General features: G+C 34.7%; 1 protein-coding gene across 1 annotated transcript in view; it reads left to right on the top strand.

Annotated features, from left to right (window-relative positions):
* LOC117234375 (icarapin-like) overlaps window positions 1-21,923 on the top strand; it is a 55,026-nt gene that overhangs the window by 31,270 nt on the left and 1,833 nt on the right. Inside the window, exons 2-3 of the mRNA XM_033495503.1 lie at window positions 2,446-2,655; window positions 20,602-20,717. Of these exons, the coding sequence (XP_033351394.1) occupies window positions 2,446-2,655; window positions 20,602-20,717 (326 nt within the window). The remainder of the gene's footprint in view (window positions 1-2,445; window positions 2,656-20,601; window positions 20,718-21,923) is intronic.

Raw genomic sequence — 21,923 nt, 5'->3', positions numbered from 1 at the left:
GACTGGCGTTACGAAATTCAGTTTTCCTTGTGATATCTGACACGCAATATATACGGAAGAGTCATTAAGTGTATCAGTATTGATTCAATCAGTTGCCTTTTTTATGCTTGTCCAGTAGATGACACGATCGAAATTAACCGTTTGATTTCCAAGTAGCGCGATCGCGCTGTTCAGATTTTGTATCGAAAAGTCCCAGTACATTTGAACGTTACGGACGACTGAAGGTATTTTGTATTTTGTTATCTTCTCAATAATTTTTATTGAACAAAACTTGAAATATGTATAAATTAATAGTATATATGTTACGCCACGAGGCTTACCACAGGCTGTATTTTCTAACCGTCGCTCGCGGTCCTACAGCGTCGCAGGCAGACCGTCTTATCTGCCCGCCGGATCATATACAATGTATCGACGAGAGCATAGTTGTCGCCAAGCAGCAAGCTCTAGAAACGTCGATTTTTGACCGTTACGTTTTTCACACAAGAAGAGGCATCATAGGCGCGAGCATAGTGGGGGTCGTCTTCCAAATGAGACAAAGGAATAATCGAAGGGAATCAGTTCCCTCTGACGAGTCAAACGTGACACTTCGACAAATCTGACGAGCATACGAATTTATCTAGAGATATCGCAAAGTCGAGTCAAATTTCTGTAACATATTCATCATATTATTGTAAAATATATCATTCTATGTTAACCTGTATTAACAGGTTACACTGTATTAACAGTGTTACATTCATTAAACCACCTCTGTTATCTTAACCGAAACAGGGGAACGACTATTTCGCGGCGTCGATTAACATAATCGTAGCGAGAATTTACGCCTCTCGCTGACGCGTTTTTCTAGCGACCGCGTCTTTACACGAACGGTCGTAACAATATATATGATAAGATAGATGTATTTCATAAAATAACAAATTGTTTCTCTTCGCAATCGATTAAGACAAGCGCTATCGCGCTGTTCGGAATTTTTCGATCCTATTTTTTCAAAGACCCCTGGGACTCAAACGGTTAAAAGGTGGAATTTTCAAAATCGAAACGAGAGAATTCGTTTAAAAGGGGAAATAGGTTAAACGTGAATTACATGATTCGAAAATTGTCCATTTTCGAGCAAGTGTCGACCATGGAAATAGCAGATATAGATCACAGCTGAGAAATAAAGAGCATGTTAAAACGAGATAGACATATTTTGATATCACTTTCCCTTTGTAGCTGATATTTGCTCCGCCTATAGAAAGGGAAAGAAAAACTTGTTATTTATTTCTATTTCTCTCTATGAAGTCGATTTTATCAACACAACATCTGTAATCTACACTTCTTATATCTACGGTCTTGACATATTCTTACAAATCTTGAAACTAGGCGATAATTATATTTAGCTCATCTGAATCTTTCATATATATATATATATATATATATATATATATATATATATATATATATATATATATATATATATATATATCTATCCATATGGCTCTTTAAAATACCAGAGTGATTTACCTAGATATTATCTTTAGAAAAATGGGTTAAACAGAGGTTATACGGTTTCAAGAGGGAGTCGTAAGCTGGATCAAACAAATTCTTTCTTGGAAAATGTGTTTTTCAGAGAATCAAAGGTTAAGCTTAAAATTGTTTGGCGAATGATAAAAATACATATTTTTTAATACTAACAAGATACACTTTTTTTATAAAGAAAAAAATATACCTCATGTTTTTAGATTTTCTTATTGTTAGTATGGCAATTTGTTTTACAATCCATACTCCTTCTTACTTCGTCACGGATAATGTCCTCGGTAATTTTGAAACTTTTCCTCTCGTATCAGTTTAACTTTACAAATACAGTGCATACGATGACGTAATATACACTCTCGCCATATGTTTTTCATTAAAACTTTCTATAACGACCGTTCTTTTTGGTACTAGCATATAAATCGGCAACGAAAGATACACGCATATTTACGTAACGTTACGAGATATGCAATCATCGAAATACTTGAATATTCCGGAATTTAGTAACAAACAACCTATCCCGAGTCATCGTCCAATGTTACATATGTATGTACCGAACGTGGTAGTCAACTTGAGTATTAATGTTAAAAGTTATTCGAATAAACCGAGCCTTTGTTACATATCACGTAACTGTATAATTTAAAAAATAGGATATTGTTAGTCGACGTACGCCCTCATATATATGTCATCAGAAATTTCATTTTAGAGCGAGGTGAAATTTATGTTACTTATTACAATATTTATTAAAATATATACATAATTTATATACAATTACAACGTTCAAAGCTAATACCTAATACTCGGTTAGATCTTAAATGTGATTCAATTGTTTAAAATTGAAAGATCTTATCAAAGATCCATCTCGACAGCTGTAATTAGTAAGGAACGTATTTAATATCTAACGTGTTTTTCAAATAATTTTATTATTTTTTACAGGTGCACGTAACGCAGATACTAGCGACAAGAATAATGTAGACACCGTCGTTGTTTTACCGTCCGATGTTGGAAGTCAAATGATGTCAGCAGCATTCGATTTTCCTGATGTGAGCTTCGACAGCGACAGTGACAGTCTTGAAAGTTCAACCTGGAATTGGAACAGGTTGTTCAGGTCAAACTTCTTGGACGGATGGTATTCCAGCCTGCAAGGTACGTGAATAGAAATATTTGCTATATGCGCGCTATATACAATTTCAAGATGTTTATTAAGCACTTTGTCGACGAGGTGCTTTCAAATGATAGCTTGTTATCTGGGCTATTTTTAAAAATGCAAGAAGAAATTTAACGTTCTCTGAAAATATAATTTACCTATTCGGACACCGTAAATTTGTTCAATTTACTATTAAAATATTCTTCCACTATCTCCACTAATTAATTAATTAATTTCTATAGTTAATACCGAATATCTTTTCTGTCAAGAAAGATCAGCTATTTCTTGCCGTTAATTTTTGAACGAAATTTATTAAATCGGCAAAATACCTTGCGTGTAATAGTAAATTGTCAATAGTAAATAATTTTTCCAGTAATGTTACACAAGTCAATATATCGCCATTGAAAATAGCCGCAAAAAAATTTCTTTTCCTCTAATCGAAGTTATTTAGATTATATCTAAAAGTTTCGTCGTTAAGTACAAAGGAGACATTTTAGTTTATGAAATTAATTTTTATTAGTTATTAATTAGTTTTTAAATAACAGGATACGATGCATAACATTCGAAAGAAATACACTCAGCTATATCACAGAGCTCCTTTCGGACAACCGTTTTTCAATTTGAAACGACGTTTTTGACAGCCGTCGTTGTCACTGCCTCTCGAAAAAGAACCTCTCGTTAACAACTCTCGCGAAACAACTCTAAATCGAATTCTACTTTAACTCGAGGGATTATCAAAACACCTGTTTCCACTGTCGAATCTTTCGAATCACCCTCTTTTCAATCTCGAACGACACAATTGCCACAATCGTAATTGCCGCCCAACTCTCCGACGAAACGTCTCGTTAATATCCTAAAACAACTGGCTATCGAATTATGCTTTAGATCGGTAGATAATCAGGGAACGGGGGATTATGATCGCGGATCAGTTGGATTCGTGGGGACGTAACACAGAATCGGCCAAATAGAGTGATAGTTCGCTGGAATCGGGAATGACCGCACGCGTGCCGCTTAGGCTGCCGCAGAAACGCGATCACGGTTCAGCAAACACAAACATAAAATTACACGGAATCGCGAACGGCCGTGTCCGTGTTCCGCTTATATGCGGTTTGTCAAACGTAACTTCCGGCGACCCGTTGCGCTCGTAATACCCGCGCGCAATCGGCCTCTGTATAGCCAACCGATTGTCGTTTCCCGCGGTGATATACGAGTTACGTTTGTGTATGTTCGTGAAAGTATTCGGTCGCCGTCGAAATTTCTCGAATTTCCGACTCGCTTTATTGCGACTCGCTTGCACACATAGAACTGTGTCATCGGTGCTTTACGATACGTACAGCGTAAAAATACGGCAAAGGAAAAATCATTCGGTCGCAGGATGAGAAACGGATAACGGCGGTCAACGATGATTAACGACGAGTTGGAAGGCGAAAAAAGATTCTAGATGTGATTCGTGATTGCGGAGGGATATAATACGTTATAATTATCGATCATAGAACATTTTCAAGATCTTTCATTTCATTTTAGTAAAATGAGAGGCACGAATCAATTGTACGATAGTAAGTTTATCGACGATAATGTCAATAAATTGATGTTTCGTACAGAATATGATAATCGAGCTAAATTATCAGACTATTAATCGTTATTGATTTTGACAATACATGGCAACCGCGTTTAAGAACAATTTGCAAGAGATCCAAAAATTTGAGGTATATTACACAAAGTATAGTCAAAAAGCTGGACTAGAAAATATCTAAATTTGAATCGAGGCATCGTTTAAAGTGCAGAATCAAATAATGATAAATACTTGTCATATGAACATGGATGATATATAGCAAACGGAAACTGATTGAACGATAATATTCAGCAATCGAGGTAGGCGATTTAATTTTATTATACAAAGAACGTAATTTAATTCCGTTATTTAGGTATACGTATGATCGTTGAGAAATTTGGTATAATATTAAACATAGACACGCATATGGACCTTTTAAAATATGAAATGTCGAGGAGGCAATAATATTTGAAAATTTCTGAAAACTTTCCAGATTTACTTCGTATTTCGCAAGTATCTTATTAAATCTTATTACATGCATGCACATATGAACGGTAATATGAACTATCGTAACTTGAATTCTCTGGCATAGCTATATCTGTAAACTCTGACACGTTTGATAACTTATCGGAGTCTAAATAAATTGGTCGACGTAAACTGAGAACCTTTATCGTAGAATAACGCAGGAGTTTCGAAGTCATTTCCGCGCTAAGTGTTGAAGCTATTCTTGAACGTGAAATAATATAGGAGTTCCGAAGTTACTTTCCTCATGAAATATTACAAAAGTTTCGAAGTTACTTTTCGACATAATGTAATCGTTTTGCAGTTACTCGTACGTTAGGTATCAAAGTTACTCTAGAACATATATACGAATGTGCTAATCAAAATTTCAAGTAATATCGTGGCTAACTGTTTCGGCTTCCGTAATTTCTTTTCTTTCTTTTTTATTTTCAAAATTACGCAAGTTATAATCAAAGCCACTACTGTACGTTTCCTGCATAGAGCGTTAATATCACTTTTTAAAAGAACTAAAAAAGAGAATAAGCTTATTTTTGACGTAATTAAAAGTAAATGTTAGCAAATTAATTATATAAAACAATTAAATTGCAAACAAGCGTTACTTATAACGCTTTCAAAATTTCGTTAGACGTTCTTAACGTATAACACGCATCTATAGCACTTATTATTAAGTCGCTTTTCCACAATTATAATTACGGAAGACTATATTTCGAATTATTAATTCTTCGAATCTAAATACCGAGAAACAATTCTTACGAAGTTACCAAGAAGAACAGAGTAAAAGTGAAGCGGTCGCTGTTTAATAAATAAAACAGACTCACGTGAAATCACAATAAAATGCTATGGACATTGTGCTTCGTAGACTCTAACCACGACTCAAAGTCGGCCAATTGACACAGGAAGCACAGTTATAAAACATGGTACCGTGAAATCGACGTAATTATAAAATTATATCGGCGATAAAGAAGACGGTAGTTCGGTCTGTACTAATGAAAGCAATTAGCAGAAATTACCGCCCTAATTAGCTGGTCGTGATTACTGCCGCATCGCGGAAACTGCGGATCCTTTCGTTCCTTTCCTTCCGCCGTCCCTTTTTCTTCTTTTTTTTCTTTTTTTGTTTTCTTTTCTAACTTTCCTTCTCTCCCCTCGCTTATCTCCTTTTCTTTCTTTCTCTCTTTCCCTTCTGTTCCCGCGTTCCCTTCTACGTAACGGAGAATTGATTCTATAGCCTTCAAGACGAGCATCTACAATTTGTTGCCAGTTCCATGCGCTTCTGCTCACGTTCACGGAGCAATTTCATGAATATATCTGCATACCGTTAGGAACGAGTTTCGAAAAGAAAAAGGGAAGTCAGAAAACGAAGCGAAGGCAGTAGAGAATAAGTGGACGAAGGGGGATGAAGATGAAACGAGGACCAAGATGACGAAGAACGGAAGAAAAGAAACAACGTGAAAGGATCAGAGAGAGGCCGGCCGCGATGCGAGGAGATTGATGACATTATCGCGTGGAATTCGCAATGAAGCAGTCTTTAAAGCCACCCGACATTCCCAAAACCACACGTGCCTTCACATGCATAATCGAACGAGAAGAAAACGGAAATCCGTGGCTCTAAGTGTAGTTTCACGATTCCTACTTTTAATACAATGGGTAAAGGTCTGGAATATCGGCTACCTAAAAACATTGCTTCGTATTATACATTTTCAATAAATGATGCGACGAGTGTCGAGCAAGGAATGTTGTGAACGTTGAAATAAAGGTTTGGCGTATCAATGCAACGACGTTCCTTGCAAACGGATTAACACTAGAACTACCGATAGTTAATACGAAACTATTTCTATCAAAACCAATCAAAATAACTGTTCTTTAAAAAATACGTAATAATAGAATATTTTTATATTTATTGATTTATTACTTTCTTACAGAAGGAATTCAATGTTATGTAGTACATTTTTTATATTATTAATCCATCTGGGACCATGATCCCTAAACAAGAGTTGACACGTTCATAAAATTGTAGAACTAGTCATTTTGACTGGTGTGGTAGTTCTAGTGTTAAATGTCGGCTTAATGCAAAATTCTACGATAGAAGGCAGCAAGGTCCTGCGATCACAACAAACACAACGATCGATTGAAATAATAAGCGATACGAATGCTGAGAATGTAAAAGAAAGTGCAAGAGAGCGTAAATTATACGTGGAGTAAGGCAAAGAAAGTTGTAAGTGCTAGAATAATTTATTTTATTCTAGAACTTAAAATGATAGAGCTACGATCCTATGTGCTAATTACATTGTGATAAAACATGAACAATAGTATAATGTAGTTCGTAAGTTCGTAAAAATGATAAATTTTAAAAGCCCCGAATAATGTAAATTACGAAATTAACAGACACGCCTTCTTTTTTTCTGTGTCTACTAAAAATTTTCAACTCTGACATTTAACCATTTCAAATATCGTTCTTTGTATCGCTTGTTATTACTTGAAATTGAAAGAAACAACTACAAATTCTCCGTTTTTTCAATGCCACTGACGATTAATGTAACGTGTGGTAGTTTAGAAACGATAAAAACTTGCCATGTCAGCAGCTATTAACTTGTTAATGTTATCAATAGACGAGAACGAAGTAAACAGGACTGAAGACAAGCGTGGAACGGAAGTATTTAGACGAATTGCAGCAGATCGGGGAAATGAAATTCCTCCCGTCTCTCTAAATATTTCGCTTAGCATTAGCGGCGACAGAATCAAAAACGCGATTCTAATTGCGTTTGCTTACTTTGACAGAGGAATTCTCGGTTGTGCCGAGAAGAAGGAGGATTCGCGGCAGATGTTTGCAGCGGAACGCCGAAGAAAGTAGCAGTCGCGAGATTAAAATGGCTCCAACATTGCCTGGGCGCAATCTGTTTAATTGTAAAGCGTTCCCTACCGAATGAAGCGGCAAGAGGAAAAAGCCTGTTTCGCGGAAGTTCTCCACGCTCTTGACCAACGTTTTGCGCTTGTGAAAATGAAGGGAAATTAACGTTACGAAATTAAAGAATCTTTCAGAGCTTGGTCACTGACGATAGCCAGGAAGGATATTGGTTAATGCTGTGAAACTTGTAAGAGGAGTATCGCAAGCATCTGGATCTTGTCAAACGATTAATCATTCTCGTTGAATGTTCGCTCGTGGTGAAACACGATAGTTGCTCAATAACTTTGCTCCAGTTGTTTTGGAATCCTACTGGACTTCATTTATCAATCGTTTAATAATTATACAATCGAAACAATTAGTCTCTTTTAAGTAAATATCCATCCTTCGTTGAACTTGATTCGAGTATGAACGTCTAAGTACTTTGAAATAATTCTCAACTTGTTTTTAATATTTCTATACGCTTATATTAGATCGTTAGTGGTAAATATTTCTTTTCGGGGTCCTCTTTCGTCCATCTCAAGATCACAAAACATTCAAACAGACATTGCTTGCATTTGTGTATCATTTTCCACATAAGGCTCGATCTATTATTTTTTTCGTACATGGTACATTATATACTATTACAGAGTATTTAATATATAGTATATTATATGCTTAAAACAAGTATACGATCTGCTTCTTTCAAAGTGAATTGCAGTTTCCGGGTCATTTTTCTTTTTCTTCGTAAGTACAAGTCTAGCCGAACTGCTCCGAAACAGCGAGAATACCAAGTTTTTACAAATCCGAAATTAACAAACTTATATTTAATTACGAAAGAGGAAACATATACAAACCAGTCAACACCGATCATAAACTTAATAATGTTGGTACGATTGACTTAATCTTTGGATTAAGTAATACATTCGATTTTAAACAACTTCATAATCATTACTTTGTATATATACTGAGCGTGTCGATAAAAACAATTTCATTCTACACCTGTACTCGCTTGAAAAATTATACTCGTCCAACTACGATAGCGATATCACTCTTTTGAAAAAAATCTCTGCTTCGTCGTTACCTCCTGGTAATCTCCGTTATAAGAAATATTCCACAAATTACCTCCAAAGAAAACAGAAGGATCCAATTTAGAAGATCACGGAGAACTAAATCGATAACAACGAGAGCAACGAGCAAAAAGCCGACGATTATCCGTATGCTGCTAGTTGCATAACCCTTACAGTTGCAAAACGCGAACGAGCGAGTTTTACTTTCAAAGGTCGGGTTCTGTGACGCCAAGGTCGGCCATCGTAATATGCGGTTTATTTGTATCGACGATCGCTTTCACCAGCGAAAGTTCCACGCGCTTATTTGATCTCGAGACAAAGAGACACAGAAGGACGCGCCGGAAACGACGGGAAAAGGGAGCAAGAAGAAAAAGAGGAATAGAAGGGAAGAATAATTGCACGGGTCGATCGTGTAATTCATTAGGCGAAAGACGAGCCGGTGAATGGACAGCAATTTTCGGTAATCGCCGATTGCACGACTCGATGAGTCGTTATTCAGATCCACGTTACGTATACCGTTGCTGCTAGCCAGAGTGGAAGAAAGGGTCTTCAGGATTAAAAGTTGCAGAGCTGTCGAGTGGCGGAGCCGTTCCCAGAGACAGGAGCCAGAAAAGCGGAGCCGTTGTTAAAAAGGGGAGAAAATTTACGCCTGAAAAGAGATGCTACGCGGAGAAAGAAGGGAACGAGAGGGCTCCAGATGTACGGGGTGTTTCTGCAGAGAAAGAATGTTGCGTTGATATAGCGAAGTAGGGCCGGAGAAAATGTTTCTGGTAAATATTGTCTTATTTCGAAGGTTGAGAGGTAAAGAATGAAGTAGGAAATTAAAGTATATATTGACAGTGTACCTGATGATATAATTAAAAATATAGCAAAAAGCAACGGCTATTTTTACAGTTCTGTGAATTATAAAGAAAGTAGAAGAATTTCTTCTTTTTAAATGCACAAGCAAATGGAAATGACATCGTCGTAGAAAATAATTTAGTCGGATCTAAAGTCTAAAGTTCACTCCAAAGTGTTTAAGTAAAAGTAATAGTATCGTTGAAGCAGTTCGCTCGTTATGAAATTATCTGCAGGATAATTTCCTTACTTGATACGAATGTATCTCTTCGTATTATCGATTAGAAAGCCAAAACTAAAATAGTCTTTTATCGTTCTAATAGATGAGAACTAACAAACTATACAGTTGTATATACATTTTGAAATACAGAAAGATTTGAAAGTAAAAATTTTAAAATTACTTGAAACAGCTAATTTACAATAGAAAGAGAATAAACGAAAATAATAGCAAAACTAAGAAACAGGAAAGATGGAAATGAAAGATATAAAAAATTAATAATAAATAATAGATGAAAATAACAAATGGAGAACTAGTGTTTATATCAATTTCTTGCACATTCGTGAAACAATATTCCAACTGTGGGAAAAGTCTGGAATCCAACACGGAGTTGATCTCGCTTATGATCTCACTGTACACGTGATATTTGACGAACGAATTCAAGCGTATAATGTCGAACTGGCTGGGCATGGTTACATGGAAATGTCAGGGATTTTATTCGCGGCAATGAAGCGTTTTCATCGGCGATGAACAGGGGCCACGAAATTCGACCGATCGAACAAGAAAAGCCAACCGAATCGGAGCTGTCGTCGCCAGTCGAATAATTCGTTGCCTTCGAAACGCCATTTTCAACGCGTTCACAGGTAGAGCCCATTCGTTTCGATTAATGAAACTGCTTTGAACTGATCCAAATTGATCCTACTGTAGAAACCATTTCACCTGAAACCGTGCAAGATTTGTTACCGCGACGGTGCTTAAATTTGTAACTCTCATTGATAACTAATTCAGCGAAATTAAAACTTCGTTGAATTTTCAACACCTAATTTACAAAGATTAGTGGGTGCGAGTTATCGAAACCTCGGAAATTTTGTTTGATAATCGCGGCATGCTTCCGTGAGAAAGGTTTTCAAAAATTAGAATTAGATTTCACAGAGAAACAAATTATAGATATCCGTAAAATATTGTTATTAGATAGTAACCTTTTATTCTCACCAATTTTTTAGCGAATAAAAATTTGCCTATTGCAAATTAAGGGTTAGACATGGAAACTCGAAATAATTAAAAAATATTGTAGAAATACGATACGCAGGATTAATAATCAAATAAATTAAGATATTATAACGCAAATTTATATTTTTCTCAATATAATTCAGAAGATAGAATCTGAGCAGTAATCTTTGTTATCTGCTAAATATTACAACGAGTACTACATTTTGGACATTTTATACAACTTTCCAGATTATACATTTTTGAGTCTTCGAATCCTCCATGAATACATAAAAATCCGCAGTCCATTAATTATAGTCGTTTCTCGAAAATAAAAAAATATACTCGTTCGAATATTGGACGAAAGAAGATCTCTACAAAAAATCTATTATGTATCTATTGTTGCGTGGAACAACGTTGCAAATTAAACATTCATTATCCTACGTCTTAATAGATTTGAAAAATATGCAAGAAGCAGGCAGAAAAATATTCAGATAGAAGCCCATAATTCATTCTATCCTGAACTAGAGCGTAAATGCGAAGACAAAACAATATACTATTCCGAACCAAAACGTAATTAATGAAACGCTATTATTACTCTCTGTATTTTTTAGTCTTCTTCCTTAACGCCCCCAAAAAATTGTTCGATTCAATATGCACATTCAAATGCACATGCTGCAATTTCATAGCGTTGTATCAAGCGGGGATACCGAAAGCGGTGTCAGGGTCTCGTTTTACCGGTTTTTGAATACGGTTCGCTTGTTCTTACATAATTTAATGTAATTCTCGTGGCGATCAAGGTGAAGTTATTAAACTGTTAGCGGGATCCTTACTGGAAAGCAGGACGTAGAAATAATTAGCTGATCGAATAATGGATCTGTTACCATTTTTGTTACATGGACTCGATTTATTACGTTAGTTAGCTTGAGGCGTGTAACTTATCAAACTAACTAGGTTTGATATGGTGAACGTAACTGTTAATATTATTTATATTACTATTTCCTTGAGGCAAGCGGGTACTATGTTTTAATGAATAACGGTGTTCCACTTGATTGAAAATGCAGTTATATGCTGATAAGAAAGGAAACACAGGAATGACGGCCTATTTGAATTGACTCTAATACGGCTACCAGCGTTTTAATTCTGCCACGTTCATTTTCCACCTAAGTATATTTGTATAATGTTAAAAAATATCTCCGGCGTTTTGGAAAAATATGAAAAAGTCTTGTTAGTATACGTAATTTTTTCATTCGATTTTATAGTAAACATTTTCTCGCTACTTTACAAATCCTTCTTTCTTGCTGAGATGAGAGCAAGATTGAAATATAAAAATTTCGACGAGGATCGTGGGTTAAATACAAACAGGATTAAATACATGCTGGAATTCTTTAAAGAAAAAGATATATTTTGCTTAATTAAAGAAAATGCTGATCGTACCAGGGAGAAAAATAATCTAACATTTCCTTTTTATTTCGTTCTTTCTTTTTTAATTGAAATTAGGATTATTTAATAGAATTTACCACTAACGATGAGTCACATTAGGCTTCCATTCGTTAGTATGTACAATCAAATAATATTTCAGCTCGTAAAATCTGAATTTAGGACGAGAAAATGATGCAACGTTTCTTCCTTACTCTTTCCTTTTGTTCTCTTTTTTTTTTTTTTTTTTAATTAGGTTTAACACTGACCGGTTGCTTTTACGCGTAATCGGTCGGTGTTGGTGCAGCGATACGGTCTTATCGATAAGTTTTAACGTTTTTTCTACGATATGTTAGCACTTGAATCGCTCACCGACTCCCCGCACGATTATGACAGCGCGCGCCAATCCGCGTAACCGCGATAAAACGTTATTGCCCTCGCAGCTATCCGGAGGAACGGAAAAGTGAAATCGCGGTCACAGGTAGGGTCGTGGAGCAACGCGAAATCGATTATCGAGGAAATTACCATAATATCGTTGGCATTTGAATTGCCGCTCATTAGAACAAAGGTAAATTCGCATTTAAGGAAAGTCATCGTAATGCCCGAAACTCTCGGTGGTCGCGGTTTCTAAAATTTGCCGCGACCACCTCGATGTTCGAACGTTTAAAATGGATATAAATGACGAACGTTAGTCTCGTAATATTGGCACGTGAACATATCTTTAAGGAATGCTTGCGCATAATGTATGCGTAATGCGAATGTATGCGTAATGCATAATGTATGGTCGCGTCGAGTATTTTTCTTTTTTTTTTTTTTTGGTCATTAGCGATTAACCAAAACGTAACAATAGTATAGAAGAAACGAAGACTACAATAAGGCAAATTACAAATTTGTATAATTGTATCTATATGTTTTGAACATATATCATATATAGTATACTATATCAGTACACTGGAATTAGCCTAAACTTAATGAATATAATACAGTGTATATTAGAGCTAAGTCGGTAACTTACAATATCGTAATTGGTGGTACAAATTAATATCTTTGAGGAAATAATGATTTTCTCAATGTTTTTTATGATTCAGACAAGTGTGAACCTTATTTGGAAGATCAAATTTAATTTTGTATTTTGGAACGCGTTACTACAATTAAAAAGAGTTACTTGTAATATTGGCGTTACAATAGAATTCTGTTTACAGTTACGTTAATATTCGGGCACAGTACTGTCTCCGTATTCGTTACTTTGTAAAAATGGGCTTTTTAAAATATTGTGTTGCTTATTTTAAGAAAATACAAGCTATTTATTATATCTTGAAGATTAACAAGCTAAGCTCTGAGGTAAACGATTCCTTCCTAGCAATAACATTTTATTGTACGATAAATTTTTAACATTAATATGAGAAAATGCACCTACCTAAATCCGTTGGCAACCAAGTCGTTCATATTATAATTCATTCACGTACAAATAAATAGATTTAGTCGACAGGAGGATTATTTAATTGGGCATTAATATTTCGTTTCAATAAATGGAGTTCTGTTGTTCATGAAAATCAACCTTTAGATATTCTCATTATGGTGTTGCTCATTTATGATATCCTTTATTCTGGCAATGAAAGCTTTTGAAAATACTAAAATAATGCTAGAATGATTAGAGTTCTGAGTTGAATGGAAACATGCATGGGATTATTTTGAATGAACCAAGAGAGCGAAAATTGAAAACGGAGTTCCTGAAATACTGAAAATAAATGGATAGGAAACAGATAATAGGAAAAACGATAAGTATAGATGGTATTCCTACATTCCTTTAAAACGGAACAACTTTTTGAAAGTGAAATAAATAAATAGGACCAAACGAATTGAGTTTTTTTTTTTTAGAAAATAGGAGAATTAGCTTGTTAGATGACGTATAAAAAATATTGACAAGATTACAATACATCGGAATCGCGAAGAAAATAGCAAAAATTGCTTTTTATATTTTGTAGATTTATGTCAACTATATACGTGCTAAAGATTCCATCGAATTGCAGTTTTCTGAAAATGTTTTTTATATGTCATCTAGTAAATTGGTCCTTCTAACTTTCCAAGAAAGACTCAAGTCCAGTTCGGTCCGATTTTTAAAATGTTATTCTGTCTTAAAGAATACTTTCTACAACCATTGTAAATATATTAGAAAAATACTCGGCGCCGTAAAAAGCATTTCATTTCATAAGAAGAAATTCGATTTTACCGTGTTATATTAGATTTCACAATATACGAAAAGGAATACATATTGTGTATCTCTGCCTTTGATATTCTTAACGAAATTAACTCGTGCACGGGCCATTAGTAAATGGGGCAACAGATCATTGTATCCAATCTCTGGCTGGAAAATAATTACGAACAATTGTGAAGCGTCTTTGTGTCTTTTGGCAATGAACAATCGCGATATATGTATATATTATTTACAACGCATTGTTAGCTGATACTATTTCTGTTTCGATAACTAATGGAACAAAGACAAAGATTTCATAATTTTATCGCGTATTTGTGGATGTTTTCTTTCCTTCTTCTTTAATTTTCCATGGATACGAGATTAAATAATGGTGTAGCGTGGCACATATCCTGATTAAGATTCCACGCAACAATAATAAATCGATACAGTAGTCTATTTTGTTCCGCATTGTAAACGTAATAAAATATACGGAATTTATCGACGCGATTATCACCTATCTCCGTGCATTCATGGCCTCAATTCGTGCATAAATTATTATTACATTGTCAGGACAAAAACGGTTATCTCGAATGCCGTTCTGCTTACGATGCGGAGAACTTATCTATCACTGAAAATGAAACGAACAAAATACGTATGTTTCTCGAGTAATCAATAGTCTGTTAAATATTCAAATATCGAAATAGAATAAATTTTATATACAGAATGCGTAATATATAACTGACTGATTTTCATTGTCAATAACTCTTAGACAGGATAGAAGACAATAGTTTTTTTAATACCAGTCATTTGTTATGGAAGCTAATTGGAAGTTATATATGGAATATAATATCAAAAAGATTTCCGCCTTCGGACGTTGTACAAGGTCGAGCCCTCTCGATCGCATTTTTCGTTATATTTTCACACGCTTCGCATGATATGTTCGCTATCGCTTCTCGAATAGCATCTTTTAGCTGCTCAATTGCCATTTGGTTCGCCGATATACACTATACGTTTTTAAAAAACGCTATGAGTATATAAGTCCGGTGCGGTTAACCCTTCATCCGCATACTGGGCCGTTATCGACCGCTAATTTTAAGTAATTTTTCACATTCTTCATATTGTTGTTCAAATTTCGCTTTGCTTGAAAAGAACGAAAATCACATGTGATAAAAATGAAACTATCAACCAAATAAGAACTATTGGATGACATTCTGGAAACGTACAACATAAAACGTAAAACAAAACGTAAAATAAAACAAAAACGTAAAAAGACTTGAACGTAAAAGACTTAAAGATTGCAGACCGAGGATTAAGTCAAACGATCTAGATTACCAGATAATATCGCCAACGTAACTTGCGTAAGGTTGCCGTCATTGACGAATTATTTTGGCAAAGTGTCTTGACTCCGTCATTATTTTGCCGTGCATCCGTAAAACAATTGCTAAAGCGGAGCAAAATATGCATCGTTGCAGAATGGCGAAACTTTGAAATTAGTCAGTTATATATCATCCACCCTATATATGAGCATTGCACGTAGATTATTCAAATAAATTCAATCGAATTAGTAAATCATTACGATTACGTAGGAAAGAGTTGTTTCCAAGTTTATTTAATTTTACGCGCATTTATATATTCACTTGCTCCAATTCTACATGTATTTGTCAAGTTATCTCGTGTGTCCTAAACCAATGTTTCGAACCTGAGCACGCTTCGGTTCAATCTGTTTAACCTTTATGAGCCCCGAGCTATTCAACCTGTTCGATATCTACGAGTCCCAAACCAATCTATTCGATTTCTATGTGTCCCAGGGTAACCTATTCTGCTTTTACAAGTCTCGAACCAATCCATTTGGCTTCTGTGCATTACAAGACAATCTATTCAATCTTTACAGTCTCGATCGATTTTTAGCAAAATGTAACGTCCTTTTATCGAACTCTACCGTTTTTTCTATGCTTCTCGGATTCTGTAAAAGGCTCACGTTTCTTACATTAAAACTGGAAATTTGAATTAATACACATAACACTCGAAGGCATACACACTTATTTATTATATGTATAAAAAATCTATTATATATTATGTGTTAAAGAGGTGAAGCAGATGAAAAGAGTTCATATAAACTTACGTTCGAAAATGCTTTCTTGATGAGTTAGAAACGTTCAAAGAATTCTTAAGGCTCGTTGTACAGACTCAGACAGACAGGCACAAGTGCGTTTACTACTATTTCTACGGCAGCAGGTATGTTCAAAAGAGTTCAACGAATGGAAGGAAGCCTGCGTTCTTGCAGAACACACTTATTGTAACTGCCAAAACGATCAATAGAAATTTTCAAACGGTTGTAACTCTTCGATAAAGCGTTTTCGAACGTAAATTTATATGAATTTTTCTTATCTACTTGACCTCATTACTACCTTCTTTTCGGACACTCTATATATCAAACATTTTCGTTCTTATACTTCGTCATACAACATACGACATATAAATCGTTAATAACTTCGATATTCTGCATCTCGTACTTATTTTTTATAGCGTAAAATTTTAGTTTCATTATACTCGCTACGTTAAATGCTGTTAATCCATCGTAAATTTAGATCGTTCCTTGCGCATTTCTAATGATTTATATCGATTTTCACCTGTACGAAGGGTCTTGTTTCTCATTATACCGTTGCAATATGATGTATAACATCATGCTTTACAATTTAGTAGTAGCCTTTGCCGAATTTCAACGACTCAGGGTTAATCTTTATTGCGTTCTGTGAGTGCTTAATAATCTCTATCGGTTACACCAGCCCCTGATGATTTGTAACACCTGGTTGCTCCACTTGTCACGTGCTCTACATCATAGTTTACGAACTCGACGTCGTCTTTATTGTACCCTGCACATTCTGCCTGTCCTGCATTGCGTATCTCGAGTTTACGATTGTCGAGCTATGCAAGTCTCCTATCATTTGCGAGTCCATAGTCATGTTTTACAAATTACAGTAGGCAGGCATACATGATATTAATAGCTTCCAAAGAAACTGCGATAGTTCATGTACTCAATATATTTTTTATTATGTTAAATTATGTTAATTACGTTGGCGTGTTAATTATTTGAGAAATATTTCTCTTTAAAAATAAATCTTCCAGTGCGCATGCACAAGCACCACTCTATAGTCTTGTCGTATCTTCAATTAGGCTACACTCTCGCTCGATTCTTCTCATTAACCTAATTTGTCTGCGATACCAAAAGTATCAGTCTATAATTAATCGGTTTATTTATTACTATGTTTAATTGAAAATATTTCTCTGCAATTTACTGCTTTACCTTGACTTTCCCGAGGAAATTTATACGGTAGACTTGTAGAATATTTCCAGCAAATAAGAACTGAAACTGTAGCTGTGAGAAAGCATAAAAGAAGAAACTTCTTGATATTTGTAATAATCAACGTTTCGTGTCTTGATTCAACGAGGGAAAACAATAAAATATAACGCTCTAGCAATGCGTCGAGAATTAATCTTTTAAGCCAAACTCTAGTTTATAACCGTCAGTACTATATATTATTTTGTTTAAAAAGTCATTGATATATTTCCTATTTATCAAGCTGTGAAAGCTTACGTCAATTTGCTAGAAATTGTACGTTTAACAGAATACTACCTGTCTCCATGGTTGCAGAGTCGTTCTGCTACAATAGCTAATCTATAATCTTCGACACTACTATAATGATCGATCTATCATCTTCTATATTAGATACTGTAATAATCCATACAATGCTCCAATTCTCTGTCCTATACATACATCCATATGCATGAATAAATCATAAACTACACATATAAATTATAACTTCACCAAACAAACCGACATCCACATAACCATTTAGAGTGACAATATCGCTCGATCTGAACATCCTTAGGTCTGACATGGAAAAATCGTGTAATTCGCGACGTTTTACCATGTCATTCTCCTCGACTGATAAAGCGGTTAGGCGAGCAATTTTCATCGACGATGGTTTATGAGAGTCTATAGAAATAATTATAGTTTCTATTTTCTCATCTATCTACCGATTGGTAACCTAGTCTTAATGCGCGTGAACATGTACCTTTCTGAATAATGCTCGACGTTCTTAAGCCAACGTCATGCACGACTAGCCGTGAGGTTTTATCAATTCGTTTAGTTAGACACTCTAACAGGATTTGTGTGAATAATGCAAGTTCGATTACGATGCTTTCTAAATCACTCTCGTGATTCCAACAATCGAAACGAGATGTTTATATGCATTGTTAACGTTGGCGGATATTGCATTTCTGCATAAACATTCGCGTGTTTCTTTTGTTAATTTCACGGAAAGTAACCCCGACAAATAATCGAGAATGAAAGAAGTTTCTGTGTATTTCTATTATTTTATGCACACATTTGTTTTTTTTCGAATTCATTAAAACTACAAATATTATTGTTCGAGTACTGTAAGAACCAACTTTTACTTGTGACTATCTGTAAGGATAAATATCAGAATTCGAATGTGTAAGTACAATGATATTACCAGATGACGAAACAAATCATTTTATTACCAATTCCAGATTTCTCCAAAAACAATGATACGAACTAAATATTCAGTTTCTTCTAGATCTTCTATTTGTTGTCAATTGTTTCATATTCGTGTTCTATATTCGTGTTTTATATTCGTTTTCTATGCTTGTCTCTCTTTTCCTGTTTATTTGTTAAGCATCGTTTATTCGTTAAAATAAAGATCCGACACAGAGGTTGAAATATTCCGGCAGCGGGAAACGGTTTGATAAATTTATTCTTGGTTTTATATTCCTGATATAACCGGGTTAAGTTCAGCGTGTGCTTATTGATCTGGAAGAGAAACATGTCGATGCAAGGTTGCGAAATGCTTATGTCCCAATTTTGGTATCGATATCTTTTAAATGACTGCGTAGAAACCTACGTGTCAAAAATATCTAATTTAATAAACGCCAAATATCGTGAATACTGCACTCGAATATTATTTATAATTCTAATTTATATCGTTTACACTGTTTATCGAACCTTAGCAGAAATTTGTTTTATCTATTAAACGTTACAACGAGTACTCTGTTTTAAATATTTTCGACATTTTTCCATTCTGTTCATTTGTGCACCTTTAAATTTCCCCGTAAATGCATAAAAATTCACAGTCTAATAATCACAAGTAATAAGCAACTATCTCTTCAAATTTCAAGTACAATTAGAAACTTTTATTCTAGAAACATCTAGAGCAAAAAATACTGCTATAAGATATCAAATCGAACTTCTTAGCCTCCGAACTATTGAAAACTCACGTACCTATCATAAACTCGATTCAGCTAGCAGATCATAAAACTTTTCAAACTATTTCCCAAGGAAGTATACTCTATGGAACAAAAATGTATATCCACTATACTGTACTAATGTAGAATCTCTTATTAAATCTTTTTCGTTTTCACCTGAACGTTACAAGGATTATTCTCTGCGTGTATAGGAAATATTTTACAGCTATATAAATATACTACAGTTGTGTGTAATAAAATATTACAGTGACATTAATAAACGCTGATACGCTAATAATACAAGAATAAAGTTGACAATCGTAATTGCTAAATCTCGTAGAGTAGTTTTGTCGTTTGAGATGCTCTTTATCAAGTCGTTTAACCCTTTATCTGCAACATTACCTTTACTACTTTACTGCTTTACGTACATACTGGGTCGTTTAAGTCCATGCAGTCTTCTTCAGACTTCTGTGTATTAAAAAATCCCCAAAAAGTTCCGAATATTCTCCCAAGATTCTAGAATATCATCCAATAGTTTTTATTGCTACCTACATGTTGCCTTATCTTTTTTTAAGCAAAGCAAAACCTAAACAAAGATACTGATAGAATGAGAAATAACTTTAAATTACTGGTCGCAAACGACGCCATATACAGCTAGAAGGTTAATCTCTGAATTACGACTTGGTTAGATAAACTTTCTTTGAAATGTCATCAATCGAAGCAGTGATATTTAGAATTAATAATCGCGTCGACAAATTGCATATTGTACCATGATATACTACTAACAAATTCTCTTACGTAGTAGATAATTTAAAAATCCATAACCTACTGACTTCATAAGCAAGTGCACCTTCTCATCATTAATTTACAATTAATTCCTGTAATAGTAGAATTCAAATACTATTGCTAGTATATATATTTATATATACATATATATATTTTTTTTGATGGATGATTTATTTACTCCCTGTCAGTTTAATAATCAATTTCAAATATGTTTTTAGCCCACATGAAGAGGATAAGAGATCAAATGGCTGGCATCTTGTCACGCATTCCCGGAGATGGGGTTGTGAATTGGAGCAAGATTCCTGAAGGAGCGAACACCACCTCCACAACCAAGGTCAGTCACGCGTAAATATTACGCTCATTTCCGATTTTCCTCTTTCAGCTAATCGATTCACGCGGCTGACAAAGTTCCTTTGGTTAGAACCCTTTGCTACTTTTGTATATCATAGTCTTTGTACAGTGAAAATATACATTCCTCATTAGCATCAAATCGTACCGTCTTTGTGTCTATCGACGAGGACGATAACGACAAGTATATTATAGTGATTTTTGTTGCATGTTGATGAGATAACGTACGTTATATAAATTGTCCGTAAAATCCAAGGTGAAATAGTAAATATCATCGAATGAGAAACTACAATTAATAGTAATTTCATTCTCCGCTTTTCAACGATTCGTTTCTAATTTATTTAGAAAATTAATTATTTATTTAGGAAATGGTAACTTGTGTTCTTTCTATTCGAATACAAATACAATACTCGGTTAAAACTTTATATATATTGGATATTCTACCAAGATAAAAGACAAGTTTAATTACGTTTGTTATAAGATGTAAGTTTTAAAAATTGTTAACTGCTCTCATAAGATACTTTGTTATTAGCCGTGTTTAATGATCCAACAGCGGAGACGAAAGAGTTAATGGAACACTAATCGAAATATCAAGAGTAATATCATTGCAGAAACTTAAGACGATCTCGTAATTGCCTTTAAATATTTCCACGAAACGATCCTCTTCTATAACATTCAATTTAAAATAAATACGTTAGAACGGCACAGTAATCTCGCATCATGTCTCTTGTGAAAGATGAAATAATGAAACAAGAGTGTTCAACTTTAGCATTACTCAAATATAATTAATAACGCTGCGTAAGAGTACGGCTTATGTACTTGCATATAACGTGTACGATTTGTCTGAATACGCGCAATACATTGTTCCAAGTTACGTAATAAATTGCGCAACGTAATCTGCACATCAATGCTGATCAGGTTGCTACATTTCCTGGGATGAAATAACCGCCGTGCCACTTAGATCGATGCGCAGCCTTTAATTTTTATTGCGACGCATTCGCGGGAAGTGTAAACATTTAAAATTAAAGTGGCTTCGTGCTGTGAAAATTGTCGATACAGATTCTAAAAAAGTTGAAAGTTTGATACATAGACGAATGTTCATAGAATATTGAATGTTAATATTTTAGACGTAGCTTTCTTAAAAATTTTCTTAATTTACTTAAAAAGGATAATCATACGATAGAAGAAAATA

Source organism: Bombus vosnesenskii, unplaced genomic scaffold, assembly GCF_011952255.1.
Source record: "Bombus vosnesenskii isolate JDL3184/JDL3185 unplaced genomic scaffold, Bvos_JDL3184-5_v1.1 scf7180000013304, whole genome shotgun sequence".
Taxonomy (NCBI): domain Eukaryota; kingdom Metazoa; phylum Arthropoda; class Insecta; order Hymenoptera; family Apidae; genus Bombus; species Bombus vosnesenskii.
The sequence above is the reverse complement of the archived record's forward strand: the minus strand, read 5'-3'. Positions and strand labels throughout refer to the sequence as shown.